This window comes from Pterocles gutturalis, unplaced genomic scaffold, assembly GCF_000699245.1.
Source record: "Pterocles gutturalis isolate BGI_N339 unplaced genomic scaffold, ASM69924v1 scaffold16064, whole genome shotgun sequence".
Classification (NCBI taxonomy): Eukaryota; Metazoa; Chordata; class Aves; order Pterocliformes; family Pteroclidae; genus Pterocles; species Pterocles gutturalis.
The window spans coordinates 2,196-16,395 of NW_010136048.1; the positions used below are offsets into that span (position 1 = coordinate 2,196).

The 14,200-nt window shown below is 50.5% G+C and overlaps 1 protein-coding gene across 1 annotated transcript in view; it reads left to right on the forward strand.

The window, feature by feature from the left end:
* Positions 1 to 14,200, forward strand: part of FBXO42 (F-box protein 42) — a 22,916-nt gene that overhangs the window by 551 nt on the left and 8,165 nt on the right. Inside the window, exon 2 of the mRNA XM_010082161.1 lies at positions 483 to 617. Coding sequence (XP_010080463.1) covers positions 483 to 617 — 135 coding nt within the window. The remainder of the gene's footprint in view (positions 1 to 482; positions 618 to 14,200) is intronic.

Here is a 14,200-nt window from a genome sequence, read left to right on the forward strand (position 1 = left end):
ATCCTTTCCCGTAAGGACCAAAGAGGATGCTCGCGTGCGATCTGTGTGTTTTTTATGATGAAACGGGGTGAGATGCTGTCAGCTTTGCGAAAAAAAAGAACAACTGATCAGGTTTTAGGTACATAAGCCAGTTTCTTCGTCTAATTTGGCAACCCTAGAAACCACACCAGCTCGCTTAGAGAAGGTGAGCGTGCCGAGCGCGTTAATCGTGGCTAATCTAATTAACCGCGAGCTTCTAAGGCAGCTTTCTTTGCACTTTCAGGAGCAGCTCTGCTCGAGGGGATAATCATCTCGAAGGGTCTTGCTGGAGATTTAGGCTGGTCAGGGATACCCCTAAGCTGCCCTGTGGGTTTACTGAAGTCGGGCAGCCTGTCTGCTTTTCTCCTGTCTAAAACCCAGGGGGAAAAGAAAATTATTTTTTTCTTTCACCAAAAAATATGAAGGTTAGAATTGACTGATCTCTATGTTTGCTTTTTCCCTAGGTGCGTGTTACTATGACGCCAACCAGTCGATGTACGTGTTCGGGGGCTGCACGCAGAGCAGCTGTAACGCCGCCTTCAACGACCTCTGGAGACTCGACCTCAACAGCAAGGAGTGGATCCGGCCCCTGGCATCAGGTGGGCAATTCCCCCTCCACTCTATCAAAACTCGCCTCGTCCCCAGAGCTCCCTGGGGCAGCCACCAAAGTTATTGCTATTGATTCTGTTTTGTTTTTTTTTTTATCATTTTCGGACCAGTTTTCAGGTTCTATTTTGCGTCGTCTTGTTCCTGCAGCACCGCGCTGGGTCGTTTCTTTGTCTGAAGCAGCTGCTCAGGGCTGGTTTGTGCCATGAGTGACGCTTCCCTGGGGTCACAAGAGCCTGGATTGATGAGAATTGTTGTCCCCGAGCTGAGATTTTATTTAATAACTTTAGTAGCTGCCACTTCAGGTATTTTGAGGAGTGGAGGAGACGTGCCCGTGCGGGCTGCCCACAGCAGCGGGGAGAGCGTGGGAACACAGGTACATTCCTGTCGTCCGCGCGCTCCGCGCGGGGCAGGAAAATGCCACAGCTGCCTTCCCACCCTGGCTTTTGTACTCCAAATGTCACACATGGCACGCTTGTTCGCCTCATATTTCTGAATTTCCCTAAAATAACTTGGAGAAAAGCAGAATCAGGGAAGCTGTCGGCGGGGGGTAGTCGGTATTAAGCTGGGCGCTGCGGCAAAAGCTTTACATTTTAAGAAGGAAGAACAAAAGGAGAAGGAGGGGGAAGTCAGCGTTAAACCAGCTATTTCAGCAAAAGCTTGGCATTTAATGAAGAGTAGGAGGAAGAAAAGGAGCTCAGCGTCCACCGAGCGCTCGTGGCTGACTTGTCAGCTTGGGCACAGACTCCCTCGGACCTTGCTCTAAGCGTTGTGATGGCTCGGGTATTGGTTAAAGTCAGATTTTCTTGTCTGATTTATTTTCTTATATGAAATCCTCCAAAATCCAGATGTTTCTGCGTATGAGCGCTGTCTGGGAATTGCTCGGATATCATTTTGAAGCGTTAACATGTAACCTGGTGCGTGGTGACCGCTCGCTGGGTGTCAGTCTGTGCAAACTTTAATACTTCTGTTTGATTTTTGCGCCTGCACATCCACCGTATGATGCCTACAGGTGAGAATTAAGCAGTCTCAGACTTAAAACGGAGGAAGAAAACAAACCAGGGTCCACACGTGTGTGGAAACCAGCTCTGGTTCTTCCTCCTGCTCTGCTCAGGGTGCAGAAGAGGGTGAGTAGCATAAACAGGATACCGGGCGCCGCAGACCTCTGCTCTGACCCAGGACATCTATTCTTGTAGCCCAGCGAGTTCTTCCGTCGGATTGAATACGGGGCACGACTCGCAGTCGCCGTTAACGAGTCCAGCCGCCGGCACCCCGAGCTCCACGTCTCAGTCACTCTGTTGGTATTTCACAAAGTCCAAATTCCCGTTGCCTTACGAACAAATAACACTTTTGAAAAAAAGAACGAGTCCTGTGGGAATATGTGTCAGAGTGAAGTCCCATGGGAAGATCCCCCGAGGAAATATTTCTGCCTGTTGTCATGAGTGCGTGGAGCGAGAGATGGGATCGCAACTGAAACTTCAGGCAGTCTCACCGAACAGAGAGCGCTCTTGTTCCTCACTCTTCACAGGAGATGAGTCACCCCGCGCTTGTGCCGGTGGTGGTTTCTTACACATAGCTGCTGGTTTGTTTTTTTTTTTTTTTAAATTTTTTTTTTCCATGCCCTTAACCAGAGGTTTGGCACCCGCTGCCTGGGAAAGAATAGTGAGTGGAGGGGGCGAAAGCAGAGAGCTTTGAAATTCGGGAGTCAGACGTAAATAAAGCAGGAGGGATTTTTTTTTTATTATTTTTTTTAAGAGCTGACATTGATTGGTTAACGCTGGATGTGTGCGCAGGCTGATTGCTGGCGGAGTTCCCACACCTGGCCCTATGGATTCTGTAGGGTAGGTCTTGCTGGAGAATAAGACGGCGGCTTTTCCGCCAGGTCGGTTCTTGCGTGGAGAGCTTTAATCACCGCTCTACTTGCGCCCTCGTTAAGTGTGGCCATCCGATCTGATGAGGTAGGGCTGCCGAAAGGGAACAGGACCGTGGTGCCAGGGCTGCACAAAATGCCCTGGACGCGGCTCAGGTGAGCTGGAACGGCTTCATCTCGTTCCCCTCTCTGAAGGGCTTTTCCAGGAGAAAACTCCTTTTGTTGTTGTTGTTTGTTCAGAGCTGTTTTCATTTGGGTTTTCTTACTCCAGGCATTCGATGACATCAGGGCTGGATAATTCCTCTCCAGCCTGAGCTGCTGCACTTCAGCTACAAGTAAATATTTAGCCTTCAAAGAAATAATTGGCCCGTGGTTCTTTAGTCTCCGAGACGGAGGAGGGAGATAATTGCTTCCAAAAACCCTAATTTTTGAGGTTTCAAAGTATATTTTTTCGCTTAGATGTAAAACAGTGACATTGACTTGCTACTGATGAGGCTGGAGCAGAACACCAGAGTTAACGCCTGGCTTTTATCGAGCGCTTTTTACACGCTCTCCAAAGCAGGCTAAGGCAGCAGGATCTCTATTTTAGGAACGCGGACAGGAATGCTTCTAAACTCTTCTCTCTCGAGCTTTTCTGGCCTCGTTGGAGCTCCTTTCCACCTCCTTCACTCCCACATGCTCCCAGTCTTGCTGGAGCAGGAGGGGAGCGATAATTAATGGTCTGTGTTAAGTGGGAAGCCGCGATGTTATCCCAGGGTAGGTGGTCTCCGTGTGTTGGGGATGCTTTCTTTGCATAATTAACCTGGGCACTTCGTTGACTTTTAGCCTATCTGCGTAGCGTAGAACCCGATGGAGAAGTGGAGGTGGTTTACGCCGGAGTCTGTTTATCCAGCCTAGAGGCAAGGGTTAGTCTCGACTCCTCCGTGACTCAAGCTGCGGCACGCCGCTCTCGCACCGAGGGCTCTTCGTTGGCGATAGTCCTCCGGTGCTCCCCAGAAACGAGCTTTCCTGCAGCTGAAACACCCAGGAAAGAAACCAAAACCCATCGAAACGGAGACTCCAGGGTTAGGGTAATGCAGGAGCTGCTGGGATTCCCGTGGCGAGGGCTTTGCTGTGGGCTTGTGACACCTGGAGTTGGCCAACCCAGGATCCAGCCCCTGTGCCGGTGGCAGGGAAGGTTTGTCCTCTTTCCATGCAGGTCTGCGGAACGCTCTTCATGAGATCCTTTCCATTTTTGTGCAATAAAAACCCCTGGTAGGTCCTGGGAGAGGCTCCCTTGGCCGTCAGCGCTGACCTGTCCCTTTACCATCGTCTGTCCTCCTGGCCGTGACATCCTCAGGCTGTCGGGGGATAATTACAGGCAGAGCTGCGAGCAGATCCCCGGGCAGTGCTCCTTCTGGCCTGCCTGCACTATTTCAGACTCTGCAGTGTTTCTGCAGACTTTCTCCCTTTCTGAATTAGCTGATATTCCTCAGGAGCCCTGCACTCGGCCTCAGTCTGCCAGAACCATACGCTAAACTGGGAAATACCTTTTTATTTTTTAAATCAGAGAGAAAAACGCTGGTAGTTTTGCCTGTGCTCCCAGGGGCTTACAGGGCAGAGTTAGAAAGCTTTTTTTTGAAAAAAACCCCAGTCTTTTACTGTGCTTATCAAATAAGGAACAGTGATTCATTCCTTATTTTATAATTTCATGATTCAAAATAAGGAATGATGATTGCAAAGGCCAGGTCTTTGCAGGGAGAGGAACGCAAGCCGAACTCCTACGGGGTCTGTGCATCCTCCCTGTTTCTTCTTTACCAAGCACGATCCACCCCTTCGCTACCATCTTCCCTGGGAAGACAGGAGAGCTGGGAAGACCCCAGTCCCCGCTTTGATGCAGTGTTTTCCCACTGGGATCTGCTCTGATATCAGGGGAGTTCAGGAGATTCACAGCTCCACTTTTTTCCTGTTCGCAGCAAAAAGGCTCGCTGTGCGGCCAGCCCCACGTCCACCCTTCCCTCCACAGGGGGGTAAAACTCCCCAGGGTTTGTTTCCCAGTTTTTTTGTCTCCCTGCAGTCGTGCTGCATTCACTTTTGCTGGGAAGTTGGGAAAGCACCTCATCCTTTTCTCAAGATTTCAGGATAAAAACAGGCTTGGAGGTAAAACTCATCCAGTGGATGCTCTGATCCTCTTTGTCCGTGTCCACAGCATCACGACGTACCCACGTCAGAGCATCCCTGGCTCTCACTGCTTTAGTCTGAAAATGAGCAGAGACCATCAGCCTGAAGTTTGCACTGAAAATCTCCTGGGAAGCCTTAATGCCATGCAGTAAGTGTGAAAAAAAAAAAAAAAAATCCTCTCCCACGTCGGTTCCTCTTGGCTCTGCTCTTCCCCCAGATCCCCTCCGTGCTTTGGAGTGGGAGCTGCTGGAGTTTGAGGATCAGGTTTCCCCTTGGGAGCTGAGGGGAAGGTGCCTTTGATGGTGTTGTGTCAACAAAACCAAGAGCCCCAAGGAGGGAGGAGAGACTCTGCTGTCGCCTGCCCCGGGTGCTGGTATCAGATGTGGTCCCCGTGCGGTGGGAGGCTCGCTTGGCTGGAGGAGAAACCTGCCCGTTAGTTGTCGAACGCAAGCGGGGAGCGGTTTGTCCTTGATAAAGGTGGGCAAAAACCTTGCCCTGAGCAAAAAGAAAAAAAAAAAAAAAAAGAAAAAAGGAAAAAAAAAGGAAGAAAAAAAGGAAGAAAAAAATGAAGGAAAAAAAAGAAAAAAGGGAAAAAGAAAAAGGAAAAAGGGAAAAAAAGGAAAAAGGGAAAAAAGGAAAAGTGGAAAAAAAAAAGAAAAAAAAAAAGCCCTGTTTTCATCAGGTCCTTCTAGAAAAAGGAAGCAATTTTCAAAACAGCTGAAGTTTCATAATGCTAGTCCTGATCCGGGGTGAGCTTCCTTTTTGTGGGCCTCCTGGGTGGTGTGAGCTTTGGGGGACCCGAAAGGAGACGTGAGCCAGAGCCAAGGACTGGATTTTCCGAGGAAGGGACGCGGTCAGAGCCAGCAGACACCCAGCCGTCAGCATCCACACGTCGGTGTGGCACCTTCGTGCGTGGTGTAAATCCCTTGTAGGGCAGCCCAGACAATCGGTGGAGTTTCTAAGGAGTAGAGAGTTGTCAGAGTGGTGGAAACCATCTCGCGTTTGGATTTAAACACTCTCCTGAGGTTGCGCAGGTTGTTCAGTCCTTGCTTGTGTTTTGTTCCTTCTTTTTTCCGAACAGCAGCAACCAGCTGAGACTCGTTACTGGAATTCCCTGCCCTGACCCCGTTGCAATTCTTTGTTCCCATCGCAGAGTGACTCGCCTTGCGGTAACGTAGCGAGCGATCTAAGGCGCATCCTTGCTTTGAGGATTAAAAATCAAACCTGCAAAATTCTGCCCTGAGCACGCCGGTGGCCTCTCCAGAGCAGCGCTCCTCGCTCTGCGGATGGCTGCGGGTCCACGAGGCACCGTTTGCGAGGAGTTTCTGAGCAAAACAGATTCCCACCCATGCCAGGAAGGAAGCCAGGAGAAGTAGGTTTTGAAAAGAAACTTTTGAAAATTTAACCCAACTCGTCTCCACGTACAGCTGCAAAATGGTCCCCGTGCACCCGGGTGTTTCCGAACCCGCCGCGGTGTTGAACGGCTCGTTTTAATTGAGGGCACACCTAACTTTATTAAAAACTTGGGATCACCCTGAGCACACTGAAACCGTGTCGCGGCTGCTGTGGCCTCCTGGGAGTCGAAAAAAATCTAAAATACCGTCTCTAATTATGACTGCGGCTGCCGGCTGCGGGTGTCTGATGGCTTCAAAGTCGAACAGGTTCGTGAAAACGGCTGGAAATCCCGCACAGCGTGTGCAGCATCTTTCTGCTGTCATGCTGTTGAAGAGGAAAGCTTTCCTCCAGCTCTTTTGCCCGATCTGGTTTGTTTCTTCCTCTTTGCTCATCGAGTTTAGGAGCAGTAGGGTTTATTTCTTTGCAGAGCTAAAACTTTCCGCATTATCATTGAAAGATCCCCGGCTTTCCCACAGCTGTCAAAATGCTCTTTCAGCCCTCAAGTGACTTGACCCGGGTGGAAACTCTGCCTGAATTCTGGCGGCTCTGCCTGACCGGAGCTCGCTTATCACGCGGCTCATTTCTGCCCTTCTGGAACAAAACCACGAATTTCTGGGCTTCGGTTCATGCCGTCCTTTGGGATGGACGCTGTCCCAGCACCGGCTGCTTGGACTTGCTTTCTCTGCTTAAATCTATCGAGTTTTTTTTTCCCCTCTTTGGGCTCGTAGGTTTACAAGCAAATGAACAACCAGGAGCAAAGCGGTAGTCGCCTTTGACAGCCACATCCTCCAGCCTGGTGTTGTCCTCGTGGGCTGGGAGTGATGAGGAGCACTGAAGCACGAATCCTTTGTGAGATCTAAGCTGCGGTGCCGAAATAAAAAGGCAAAAGCACATCTTTGGAAGAAGAACGCTGGTAACTAGAGAGATCTAGCTGGTGGTACATGTGGAAATGCTGCAAAGCACGCTGAGACCGTCCTGTTGTAGGTACACAAGGCAATAGGCTGCTGCTCCCAGGTGAAAACCGCATTTGGACAACACCTCAAACAATTCCTGTTGCAAAACCTCTCAGAGGGAGCGCTGGGTTTGCTGCGTTTGGAAAGGGCAAGCTGCGCCCTGCTTTCCAAAGGAAGCAACGTCCTTGAGTATAGAGTTGAAACTTCGTTCCTGCCCTGCCAGAGAGCAAGCGTGGAGCTCGTTCGGCAAGCTCTGAGCCGCGGCTCGGCGGAGCTTGGGTTTTTTCTAGGTGCCTTTCGGTCCCTCGGTTCGTCTGCGCCAGGCAGACGGGATGCTAATGTGTTCCTTTCTGCGCTTGGGTGGTTTTGAAAAATGTCTCTAATGAAATTTGTGTTATTAAATATGGACTATTTCAAGGGCGAGAGATGAAAAATCAGCAGGTGAAGGTTTTGTTGGGGTTTATTTTTTCCAAAAGCATGGAGGGCTGGTTTCCAGGCGCTTCATACCATCGCTGTTTGGGTGCAATGGGATTGCTCTGCGGCGGCAATCAGACGCCTGATCTGAGCGGGTTGAGGTGAACAACACACATCTCCCCTCCCTTAATTTGCCTGGCCTTGTCCTCTTCTCTTGTGGCCTCTCTCTCTGTTTGCATTTAACCTCGTTGTCTGGATCCGTCGTCTTCTTGAATCCTGCTCCTCCAGCATCGCTTATGTGCAGGGCAGCTCTTGCCCCTCGGGATGGACCCCCCCGCCGCGACCGACCCAGCAGCGTTGTGTGAATTCCAGGGATGCAGAGGTGGGAAACGCACACAGGTTGGGATGCAATCTGCTGTCTGCAAGGATCTGTCCTGCAAATGCCTTCACCCAACCAGGCAGGAAAAGCCAAAAGACTCCTCTCTTCATCCTGGGGGTTGGTACAGCCCTTGGATGCTTTCTGCTCCCTACAAAAAAAAAAAAAAAAAAAAGCTTGGAGAGAGCGGTTGTTTAAACGCTTCAGAGGTAGAGCCTTAAACTCTTTAGCTGGTCAGAACGATGGGAAATGGATGTGGAGTACTGCTCCCAGGGTTAAACAAAAAATAACAACCTTGTGTTCTTGAGCACTGCATCTGAAAACCATCTCGCTGCGTGGCTTTCTCCGTTCCTCCCTGCCCCTCATCCTGCCTGGCTGCAGCCTGCCGCTTGCTCCAGCCATCACGGAGGAAGTTATCCGATTGATGCACCCCAGCCGGCTTCCCGCAGTGTTTCCAAACGCTCCCGATATCTGCAGGGCTCATTGAGTCCCTCCATAATTTTATTCCTCTCCTTCAAAGGTGGGGGGGCAGAGTTTGTTCAGTGCTGAAATAAGGTGTGACCGGTCCTCGCCCTGTCTGCAGGGACACCAGGATGCTGCTGATTTTTATCTGCAGATGAAACAAGGAGGGGGAAAAACAGTCCCTGCAGTGGGAAATCCGCTCCTCGGTGGGAAATTCGCTCCTCAGAGCAACGGCTCTCCTGCTTCCATCAGCAGGTGGGCAAGACGCGGCCCTCAGACCACGGTGCTTCTGCGGGGAAAGATGCTTTCCCCCTTGGGTGCCCTCCTGTCCTGCCTCGGACGGTTTGGCCTGACGTGGTCAGAATGTGTTGGAGGGGGAATACGGAGGGGAAAATGTGACGGAGGCGGCTGGGAGAGAAGTGGCTGGAAGGGAAATGGATTCTTGAAGCGATGATCTGGTTTTCCTCTTGTCCCAGTGCAGGTCCAGGGACTCGTGGTTCTCTTTAAGGCAAGGAGGGAGCTGAGCATCGGTACGTTGGTGCAGAATTGGAGTCAGGCAGGAGGAGATCCCGTTCATCTGTGAGCCCGTGGGTTTGGGTTTGGTTTAGTCTGTAGGATTTAGTCCATAGGTTTTAGTCCGTGGATTTCTGACCTGGGGATCCTGGGGCTCCGTGTAGGCTGCAATCAAAATCCCCCAACAGAGGGGAGCTGGCTTTTCTCCCCCTTCACTGTTGTGCTCCACAGCTCGCTGGCTGCCACCCCTTCTCGCTCGTCTTCACAAGCAGACGCGCAGCCGGTCGGAAGAGATGCCGGGAGTTTTTCAGGAATGCTCGCTCACGTGGGAGCTGGCGACCCGGACACGGTGAAACCAGCGAGTCTGCGGGTCTGATAGAGCAAGAGACTCGGTCGGGAACGGTTTTGGTAATGGTCTGGTCTCCTGGATGATGAGAGGGATTTATTCAGGATTTTAAATCTCTCCAGAAGCTTTCTTGCGCCTCTCTGCGTGGAGCAGCCCTTCTCAAGACACTGTTGGCATGGATCCAGCAGAAAGGCGTGAAAAACAGCTTGTTGCTTTAACCTCCGTGGGTTTACATTCTCAGAGAGAAGCTCTCCCTGGGTGCAGATCCCTGCAGAGATCAGCGCAGGAATTTTTCCCACTGTCGCCTTTATCAGTCTCTGGGATGGACGCGGAGAATTTTTACCCGGGTCCCCATTTGCGCCGCACAAAGGTAGCCCGGAGCGGGGACGGGGCGGCCAGCTGGTGACGGCTGGCTGATGCCACGGTGTTTTTCAGCATCGTTGGGTAGTCCATGCTCATTTTAAACACGACCCCTGGGCTGTCTGAAAATATTGCTGACCAGCACACGATACCAAAATTGGTGACAACTATTTGCAGCCCTGTTGGTCAATAAGAAGTCGATCATCTGCAAAAATAGGTTCCTGGGGTTGGGAGTCCTTATACAGAGAAATAAATCATCGTGGCTCGGTGGTGCTGAGCATCCAGCAGCTCCTAATGAATTTGGAAACTTGAATGTCTTGTACGCCTGAGATTTGGGGGAAAATTTGAGCACCTGCTGCTGAAACAATGAGTAGAAATCTCTCTCCTGCAATACTCCTTCCTCTGCCTCGGAAAGCCAGTGCCTGCAGAATTATTTCCTTTTTAACCGTCTCAAAGAGCAGGTCTGTAATCTTTCAAACCAGACGTTAGGGTTGATTTTGGAGGAGTTTTTTTTCCCTATACAGATTTTTTTTTCCTTCCAGGTGTCTGACTTTTTCCTGACGCTTGATTTCACAGCCCTGCGGATAATTTAATTTCTTGCAGATATCTGCTTGTCGCAGCTTGGCTGAGCGGAGCCGAGGTATTTGTAAGCTGCAAGAGCATCCAAAGCATCCGCGAAACCTTCCATTTTATTTCCTTTTCAGGAAAGAAAGCTTAAAAATATGCAAACGGGTGCCGCAGCCCACACATACCGGTGTTGACATTGGTGTGGTCGCGGATAGAATTACCGCATTGTGCCGGAGAGGAAGAGAGAGAAAGCCGATAGCCTGACCCGGCTCCTGCCTGAGGCTGCTGCCGTCATCCCGGTGGAAGCACCGAGGTGTGATGGAGCTTTGTCCGATCACCAGCTCCTCCCGGTATTTTATATCGGGTTATTCCGTACTCCTCCCAGCTCCGTCGCAAAGCTTTCTCTCCCCGGCAGGTGCCTTCCCCTTCGGCAGCAGCTCAATTTTGGGGTCAGGGAAATAAAACGCCGCTATCCCATGGCTGGATTTATTTTTTCAGCCAGGAAGGAGCTTCGAGGAGCCTTGGGAAAGGTCTCGGGAAGGAGCTTGGGGCAGGCTGTGCTGACACCTATCGGCAAGAGCTCCTGCCGTGGCACCCCCGCCAGCGGGCACGCATCCCAAATCCAGGATTTCCTGCTTTAGATGGATGCTGCCGTCCTGCCTTTGCATTAAGGACCTTCTCTGCAAAGATCCTGTATGTAAAACTCCAGATTGAATCCACAGTATTCCCTTTACAGTACCTACCCTAGCCAGCGGGATGGCATAAAGGTAATATGCCCTTTACAGTACATACCCTAGCCAGCGGGATGGCATAAAGGTATTTTAAAGACTCTTGAAATATTCCCAACCTGATTTTTTATCTTTCACAAAAGCATCTGCTGCAAAACCTTCACTCTGCTCAGCACGCGAAATGACGAATTGCTAGCTCCTGCTCGCCTGTGGTCCAAAAGGTGAATATTTCTTCCTGACATGAAATATTTAGCGAGCTTGGCACTCAGCGCTAGATTTACCGGAACGAAGGAGAAAAGCGCGCTCCTTGCGTGAAGAAAGCATAGCGCAGGAACCCATGGCTTGAAAATAAGGAGCCAGACAGCAAGCGAGGGAAGAGCCGGTTAAAAGGAGGATGCAAAGAGCCGGGCTGAACATCCCCTCGTGCCTTGTACCGGGGATTTCGGTAGGTAGATGTCAGGTTTCCAGCAAGTCACTGCTTTGGTTTTTTTTGCAGCAGATTTTGCGACCAACATAACCCTGCTCTTCCCAGCGCTGAGCTTTTTGCACTTATCCAAGTTGAATTTTCTCCCTGTGCCCACAGGACATTCTTTCAAGGATGCTTGAGGTTTTTTTTAGCCCCGCGGTACCTCCAACCTCTCCAAATTACAGCAGCCCTTTCCTGCAACACCCCTAATTTGGGGATTCTCTGACATCTGTGATGCCTCTGCTGCCTCCCCAAACGAAACGGGACTTGAGCGGAAAAATGCGGAGCTCAGCAGAGCCGGGGCACGCTCCTCTGCCAACCCTGCATCCCTCTGTCCTTCCCTGCAATTACCCGGCGATTACGGCGGCGTGTAGCCTGATCCGGCAATTTCCATCCCTCCTGGAGGGAAGACAAAAGTGGCAGGAGCTGATCAACCCTTTTCTCTCCGAGCGTTGAGTTTTTTAATGAGCATCAGGGCTGCTTTATTCCAATCACTTGAAAGTCTGCAGGGGATGGTATCACTCAAGGAGGGAGGAAAATAAAAATAAAAAAAATTAAAGCAGAGAGAGGTGGATCGCTGGCTGGCGTTGAGATTCCGCCCACCTCCAGGGAAAAGCAGCTTTTGTTCCAGCGGCACCCTTTCGATTTCCCAAAACCTGGGGAGGTGATTGCGAAGGGGAACACGGGGTGACCTCACCCCGTAAGGAGAATTTGGCACCTCGGAGCGATGCTGCTGGTGAGAAACGCTCAGGATGGACCCTGCAGAACCTTTCCTGCGGATTCAAGGTGCACAAATTGCCGCGATCCCCTGTGCTCCCCATTTTTCAGCTCTTCAGAGCTGGGGGGGCAGAGCCCTGGGGCGTTCTGTTGTTCTTATCTCCTCCTTGGTTGCTCATCGTGCTGCGTAAGGACATTTTTGCCGAGCATTAGCCCCGAGTGACTCAGTAATCCCATTGCGCAGGGTTCAGAGGGCACTGCCTCTGCTTTTCAACAGCTTTATCGCGCTCGGAGTTGCTCTTGTAAGTATTTCCTGGGGTTAAACAAAAAATAAATAAAAAAATTACTGCGACATTGCAAAAGCTCAGAGGTGACTTCTCCTCCCTGGTGGAGATTTCTGCCTCCACCTTGTAAAGATTGCAAAAAACAGACCTTGGGTTGGACGCCAGGGGTTTGTACTATCAGCATGTGTTGTTGTAGGGTAGAAATTCAACCCCAGTGGAAAATTCTGCGTGTAAACATCGGGGCGATGCTGGGGTTTGGTTGCGTACCCCCTAACTTGTAAAAAAAACCTCTGCAACGGCGCACGGAGATTTTTCCTGCGCTACCCGGGAGGGATTTTGCAGGCAGAGGATGCACGCGCCTGCAAAAGTTTTGTCTCCTTTTGGGGGGACAAATCGGATCGTGTTCATTTTTCTTCTTTAAACCCCTACAAAGCTGAATTCCTCTAAGCAAGGGATTTTGTTTTCCTAAGCCAAATTTGTGGGAACGCTAAATCCCATGTGGCTTTGGGACAGGAAAATGATACTTTCCTGGCTCTTAAAAGCTTCAAGGGTTAGACAGACCCAATCCAAGCCAGTCTTGAAAACATTTCTAATCCCAAAGCCCCATTTTGAACATTTTGGGGATAAAAAAAGGTGAATTTCAGATGCTGGATCGAAGGCAGCTGCCCATCGAGCCCTAAATGTTGGGGCTTGATTTAGGAAAAGAGCCGGGGTGCAGCGTGCCGTGGAGACGGCAGCTCTCCTAGGAGCTCTCCCGATGCTCATGCCGGGATCACCGGGATGCTCATCCTCTGCCGGTCGCGCCGTATCCCTCCCTTTGTGCAACCTCACAAACCGCTGGCGAGGGAAAAGCTTTTGGGTAAATCTGCAGAGCGCTGCGGAAAAATCCCGCCTGGCCTGGGACGCGGAGGGATGTATTATTTCCTGTCTCTGGTTTCCCTTCCTATGGAAAGGGAAAAATCTGAGGGTTTCACGCTGTCGTGCAGGTTTGGTCTGGACTCTGCTCTGACAGCTGGCTCAATTTTTTTTTCCCTTCTTCAAATAAATTTGCTCTTTACCAATTCTTTGCGTTTCTCCATAAGCAACACAAACTCCTTGGCGTGAAATCCCACAAAACTTTTTTGTTCCGCCGCTGCTGGGTACAAAACATTTAGGAAACGCCAGCGCCGGTCACCAGCAAATTTTATCCTTGACTCTGCAGCTTCAGCATCTCCCTCTGGCTTTTTTTTTGGAATTACACGATGCTCTACTGATAATATATCCCCCAAATTAAGCGCAGCCTTGTGCCGGGCCATAATTTGTTGAAGAAATGTAATTTGTTGGCAGGGAGAGGCCAGCTGCTGGGTTTCCAGCGTGGCTCAAGCCATGGCAGAGCAAAACCATCACCTTGACCCTTTATTTTTTTTTTTTTTGCTGTTAGCCCCGAGCCCGTCCCTGGGATGGTTTCCTCCACCTTTGGTGTGCAGATCGCGGCTTTTGAACCTCGGGAGCTCGGCTGCCTTTGCGCGTTGAAGTCTGGTGGCTGCTGGACAAACTCACTTTAATTTTGGCTTTGAAATCGGGGCCGCGGCTGTGGGCGTCTTGTTGGTATTTCCCGTAAATCCAGCCGACCGGCGATGACCATCGTCAGCTCGCTGGAGCTGTAGCATCATCTCTTGCTGGAGTTTGAGAAATCCATCGCATCCGGACGCTTTGAGCAGCTCTAATCTCATCTAGCTCCAGAAATCTGTCAGAATAAAATGCCCCAAAATTCACCCCTTTGATACAACCCCAGAACTCTTTCCATATCCCAACCTTCCCCCCAAGAGGGTGCAAACCCCAGCTCTGCTCCAGCTCCTTTTTTATGATATTTCCCCAAATTATATCGCTCTGAACTGATCCTTTCACCTGGGTAATCCCATCAAATCTCACACCGGGTGATTTTTTATTTTTTTTTCCCCCCACTTCATTCTTATTTGAAGCTCT